The 6624-nt window shown below is 40.1% G+C and overlaps 1 protein-coding gene across 1 annotated transcript; it reads right to left on the minus strand.

Moving 5' to 3' along the window:
• Positions 1-325: 325 nt before the first annotated feature.
• On the minus strand, positions 326-6299 carry LOC110302114 (C-C chemokine receptor type 1). Its single transcript, XM_021172896.2, has 2 exons — positions 5937-6299; positions 326-2222 (listed from the first exon to the last, which is right to left on the minus strand). Exon 2 carries the CDS (start codon positions 2153-2155, stop codon positions 1088-1090), a length of 1068 nt encoding a protein of 355 aa, XP_021028555.1. The 5' UTR covers positions 2156-2222; positions 5937-6299; the 3' UTR covers positions 326-1087.
• Between the last annotated feature and the right edge of the window lie 325 nt (positions 6300-6624).

Consider the following 6624-nt stretch of genomic DNA (forward strand, 5'->3'; position numbering starts at 1 on the left):
GACCAAAAGAATTCTATATATTTTTTGCATTAATTTATTTGGGTGTATGTCTCCATATGTGCACATATAGAGATCAAAGAACTATTTGTTAGAATCAGTTCTTTCCTTTCATCATTTGGGTTCCTAAAATTGAACTCAGGTTGTTAAGCTTGGTGGTAAGTGCCTTTTCCAGTGAGCCATTTGCCAGTTTTTAATTTTCCATTTTAATTTAGTAATATTATGAACATATTCCCAGATCAATAAAAATTCTTTAAAATATACCATATTGACTGACATTTAATATTTCTGAAATTATTAAACTATGTGACATTTTAATAGCATTTGTTAATATCACCCTAAAATTGACTACTTATCTTTTGAGTATTCTTGAACTTTTCAAATTCCTTTTCAGAAATACTGCACTAATTTACATTTGTATCAAACTGCAAGTCAGTGACTGTTTTTTCCATATCTGGATCTGTAATGTGCATCTTCGTTAGTAAAATGAAATAATATTTATTCACTACTTTTAGCATCCAAAAGAACTTTTATATTTTAATTGTTATTTCCTTGTGATCAGTATTTTCATATCAATGCTATTGCATTTATTCTCTGATTTATTTGCATCTTTGCTAATTATTTAAAATAATTGGATAGAAAAACTTTAGTTTGTTACAGTTTTAATTTTTTGACATAACATCTTATACTTTATAATATATGTCAATATGCAAGTATGCAAAATTCTTCTCTATTACAATGCTTTAATTTTTTTTCAGAATATAACATCATTAGGAATTGAATTCAGTAAAAGTAGTGGCTTTGTTTTTAAATTAATAACCACAGATCCTATCTCTTATTGGGCCCACGCCACTCATTGTCACCATTATTCCAGTTTCTGGAATGCCCCACTTTGTTTATTCATCTCCTTTCTAACAGAAGTTCAAGGAAACAATTAAAGAGGTGACTTATACCTAAGCTACCTCTAAGTTTCCTTTGACTCTACAAGATTGGGAATCCTGACTGTAAGAACTGTCAGTATCGGTCTTGGAGAGCAATATACTGTCTCCTCATTCTCTTCTTAGACCTTGGTTGACATCTATGGTCTGAATCAGAAGCCAGCAGAGAGCTCATGTTCTCCTGTGGATGGAGATATAGAACTGGTCCTTTCTAGTTGGTCCACAGAGAGGAAGGGCAGCCATTTTGCCAGTGGTATAGCCACATGCCTTTGAAACAGCTGCCGAAGGTACTTCCGGAACCGTTCACCCACAAAAACATAAATGATTGGGTTGACACAACAGTGGGTGTAGGCAATCACTTCAGTCACCTGCATGGCCAGGTCCAGTTGCTTGCTCTGCTCACACTGATTGGTGAATAGAACATCTTGGAAAGCAGAAACAAATACACTCAGATTATAGGGGGTCCAGAGGAGGAAGAATAGAAGAGTAATAGCAAATATCAGACGCACGGCTTTGGCCTTCTTCTCATTGGGTCTTCTGAGCAGAATTCTGATGATCCCTACATAGCAGATTAGCATGACTAACAGAGGCAAAATTAGTCCAAGAAGGTTTAACTTTAGAGCCTGAAACCTCTTCCACTGCTTCAGGCTCTTATAGGGGAAATGAGGGCTACAGGTATAGTGAGTGAACTCCCACTGGGCCTTAAAAAAGTATAAGGCAGGAATGGAAGCTAAGATGGCTAGGGCCCAGGTGATAAGACTGGTGATGATGCCAAAAGTAACAGTTCGGGCACTCAGGGCAAACACAGCATGGACAATGGCCAGGTATCTGTCAATCGTCAGCAGGATGATAAAAAAGATCTCACTGTATAAGCCCAGGTAATAAAACCCAGAGAGAAGCTTGCACATGGCATCACCAAAAATCCAGTTGTCTTTCAACTTGTAGTCAATCCAGAAAGGTAAAGTGAAAAGGAAGACCAGATCAGAGACAGCCAGGTTGAACAGGTAGATGCTGGTCATGCTTTGAAGCCTCCTATGCTGCATGAGCACCAGAATCACTAGGACATTGCCCACCACTCCAATGATGAACACGAGAGAATACAGGGGGGGCAGGAGTCCAGCCCCAAAGGCTCTTACATCAGTCTTTTGGCATGGAGTGGAGTCCCCATAGTCAAATTCTGTGGTTGTGGGGTAGGCTTCTGTGATATCTGAAATCTCCATCCTTTGGCGAGGAACTGGTCAGGAATAATAGCTTCTGAATTTACTTTTCTGTTAAAGACAGTGAGTCCTGGGCAACAAAGACAAGACAATGATTATATTTCTTTAACAAATAAACTGTGGATTGATACTTAGTGATTACCAAATCCTAAGGAGGGTAAGAAGCCATTGCATTTTCTACTCACATGGACCTTGTAGACTAAGAGGGGGACAGAACAAATGTGTGTGTGTGTGTGTGTGTGTGTGTATAATTCATTCAACTATTTCAAGAGTGATGGTTTAAGGAGCTCATTGGATCAAACACAAAAGGTGATTTTTTTTCATACTGTTCTAAATAAAGATTTCATATCAACCCCAAACAGCCAAGTTTGGACTTAATTTTCAACACCTATTAAATGGGCAAATTGTTCCTATTTAGAAGTGATGAAACAGAGGTACAAATTGCCACAGGATACTGCATTGTGGCGCAAGACCTTAGAAGCGATGGCACAGAGCTAAAGATTGCCTAAGGTTAGGCACAAGACATACAATGAGAGCTGAAGTAGAAATCTATGAGTGTGTTGTTCAATCCCAGCTCTGAAATGATAGGACTCTTCTGCCTCTATTCACAGCACTGGCTGTGCCACTGTTGTCTCCATAAAAGCTCTGGGGAGGAGGGCAGTTGTGGATAAGAACAAAAAGTTCATAGCTATGAAAGGTTATTATTTTTTCTGTTGTTCAAGAGTCTACAAGATTGTACTTTCAGTTGTAGTGAAACAATGCATGCTAGTTAATGTAAAAATCATGGTGCTCCAAGATCACTATTCCTGATAAAGAAAATTCCTAGTAGGACAACTATAACTATAGGTTGAGACACAAGGTACCACGTTGGTTGTTTGGTTTAGGCTGATCCCTATCACATGGCCTTTATATGGAACAGATAGATTTAGAGTTAACTCAATAGCCCTAGAGAGCACCATGAGAGAGCTAGGAGGAGGGCATGACCTGGAGACAGAAATGGAAAATGGGCTCAGGGAGTAAGAGATGCCTGTATCCAACAGGAGACGGCACACAGGAGCTAGATAGAAACTGAGACTCTGCTGAAATGGGCTATAAGTTATTGTTTATTATTATTATTATTATCTTTAATCAGGATTGCCTTGAGATAAACAAAGGGTCAATAGATAGCTTGCCATTGTAGGACTACTTTCACACCATGTATGTTTGTACATGAATTCTTTCCAGTTAACTTTTTGAAGAATCCCTCAAGAGGGGAAATATGAGCTTTGTTGTAACATAATAGCTGTATGACCTTAGATGAATCAATCTGCTTTTTGAGTCTAAGTTCCCCATCTGGAACAGGGGAGATTAATGAATGCTTACCTTGAAAAGATGCTATGAAGCAATGTGAAAAGTATCCCTGTACCCCCAGACAGTGACTATCAGAGACCCAGCTGTCATGCAGTGGACCTGTTCTAATGCCTGCCATTACCAGAAGTTCTGACCACAATGTCTGTATTCCTTCTTTCCTTACTGGGTTTCTTCATAGGAAACATAGAAAGGGATTTTTCTTGATTGTCAATGACAGTTCTTCCATGTGAATCATGCTATGAAATCTCTAGAAAGCTTGTCTCACAGAATTGGAAAGTCAAGTAGTGGTTACAGACAGAGTCTTGAGGAGAGTTTGGAAGAAGGGTGGAGAGAGTTTGGAAGGAGAGAGGACAGTAAACAGAACAGGGCTGAAACTGGACAGCCCAGCTCTTCTCATGCGCTATAGCACAGCAAGGTGACTATGGTTGATAAGATATATTTGAATATTTCCAAACAGCTAAGGCAGATCTTTGAGGTACCCAGGGTTGACTTCCCATTACTGTGCCCTTGTACTGAAATGTCCCCTGTATCTTTAAATATGCAGAAGTGGCACATGTGAAATAAAACCTAAGAAAATTGTAAAATAAAGAAAAATGTTCAGTATGTTGCTATTGATCAGAGTTTTAGTATTTGACCCAAATACCTATCAGCTAATTATGCTGCACCTGCACCATCAATCTGTGATCACCCTGGGCTTCTGCTGCTCTCCCTTCTGGGATCTTTAGTAAATGTTTCCTGATTACAAAGACTGTTCTGCAGCAGTGGTCTTTGAACATTAAGGCACATTGGAAAAGGGGAAAATATTCTGCTGGAGTGTCAAGAGGGGTCTCTTTATTTTCTATCAGCTCTGTCCCTGTGTTTACTCCTCCATGTCTTCCCTGTCAGCTCTCACTGGGGAAACTATTGTGGCAGTCAGGAATGATTGAGGCAGAGATTTCTGCTTCCTGCTGTTCATGCTAGTGCTGAAGAGGGCAGACATTCAGCTTGGCATTCAGGACTTCTAGATAGCTGACAGCTCTAGTGCAGAGTCAACTAAAGTTGGGGAGCAATATCATGTGGGACAAGGTGATCCTCAGGAGCCCAGTTCCTGTGGAACTCTAGCCAAAGTGAAGTCAGGCTGAGTTCAGCACTGTCAGGTGCTGTGTTCAACAGCCACCTGCCTACTGAGAAACCCCAGCTCTGTCTGTTCTCCCTAAAATTTCAGGTTGTAGCAGTTCCAGGGCACAGTGATGCTAAGGAGACATAACCTGGGCTGTGATTGGAGGAGAAAGCAAAGGCCCATTTTGCCATTGACCCTCCCAGGTCTGTGAATAGTTTCTTGTAGAAGTCTGCCCCAGGTCCCTTGTACAGTGCTCATGTAGATCCCCATAGCCTGGACTCTACTAGTGTCCTGTAGCATGCTCATTTGTGAAGTGTCTGGGAAGAGATGATAAGAAGTATCCAAGCCCAAGATGAAGCCAGATGCTTATTGTGGCTCAAAGAGTCAGTTGTGTGCATCTGTTCCCTCTGCACGCATGTCAACTTGCAACTATCTACCATAGAAATCAACAAATAGTATCAACCATGGTTCTCTGTTTTAGAGAGAGGCCAATATTGTTCACTTTCTAGCATTTTACTACTTAGGCCTTCCTCATTGAATAACCCAGTCCTGTCTCTCATGCATCCTAATGCAAGGCCATTGCTACATAATTCCTTCAGAATCCTAGAGCTTCTTGCTATTTGTTGTGCAGAGGCAAACTGTCTATGATAATCTAAGGGTTTCCTGTTGTTTGAAAATTTATAGTTGTCCCTTCTCTCTCCAACTCATGAAATTAAAGCAAAATAGGCATTTGTTAGTGTCAGTCCTACACATCTCTTTTCATCATAAAACCAACATACACCATGTTAGAATTCAACAATTGCAGTCTAAAATTCCATCTACTTGCTACTTCTCGAGAGTGACTTTTCTCCTTCTCCAAGACAGTAGTCCCATTTTTGTAATTTTACTCTTAAGAAATTGGTTCAGAATTTTGTCACTCTTGCATTTGCAATAATTTTTCTTGCTAACATATAGTCTCTTGTTACCATTTCTTTATATGTTGCATTTTGTTGCTATTTGGCGAAGTTTCATAAAGACAACTTTAAAAATAACTTTCAACGAAGGCATTTCTTGTCTCTTTATACTGGTTTACTCTCTTAATTAATCATCAACAACAAATTCCTCAATATCACTGTATAGAAAAAGTTTTATTCCTGAGCATCCAGCCTTAATAATAAGTCCAGCATTGTCATCATTTCCCAAGTATTAACTGTTTTACAGATGCAACAATGGGCTACATAGGCTCCATCTGATTCTCAAAGCATTATCCAATGTTGAGGATCCCAGAACTGCACTCATGACTTAAGCTTGCCTTTCACAGTACCTGGTGGCATAGAAATGACAAACATCACTTACTGTGTTTCCAGAGTATTTTGTCCACACAGACTTTGTTTCTGGGCCTTTGAGGGTCTTTATGAATTCAAGGTTCAAGGTCCCAACCTAGTAGGAAGTTCTTGGCTTCCTGTATGATGATGGAGATTAGACTCTGGTTTTATAGCCTTTCAGAATGACAAGAATGGTGTAAAGTTCTTCTTTTTTATGGTTGGTTGCCTGTGAAGCACTACAGTGCTCACCAGTGGCCAATTCCTGGGGTCCAAGTTCACTAAAGTGTTCTGTCTGTCCTCTCTGCTCCAGTTCCAGTAAAGTTCCAGTCTTCTCAGAGGTAGCTCTGCCCTACAAGAATTGTGTAGGGATGGGTTAGATGGAGTTGAGTTGGACTCTGTGTGTGACAGTGAGCTGTTCCTAGGACTCATGGAGCAATTGATGTGTGTGGGCGTGTAAATGTAGGGCTAGTCATAGAGTTCTTGTGGTCAGCGAGGAGCCTCCCCCCTTCTAAAGATTGCAAATGGAAAGGTCTAAACCAGAACTCATATCCTGTTCCTCAAAATCATCTGGCTAATGAATGAGGACCTACAGAGGCATCCCCTCTCTTTGGAGATCTATATCTAAGTTATTTCTATTTGTACTCTAACTGCTCTGCATACCTCTCTTCTGCTCCCAAATCCTTTCCCCACCAAACCTCAAGGAATGTTTTTCTCTCATG

This window comes from Mus caroli, unplaced genomic scaffold (genome assembly GCF_978045245.1).
Source record: "Mus caroli unplaced genomic scaffold, Mus_caroli_1 scaffold_11, whole genome shotgun sequence".
Taxonomy (NCBI): Eukaryota; Metazoa; Chordata; class Mammalia; order Rodentia; family Muridae; genus Mus; species Mus caroli.

Coding starts and splice junctions, on each gene's coding strand:
- LOC110302114 (XM_021172896.2), bottom strand. CDS start 2,155: ATGGAGATTTCAGATATCACAGAAGCCTACCCCACAACCACAGAATTT.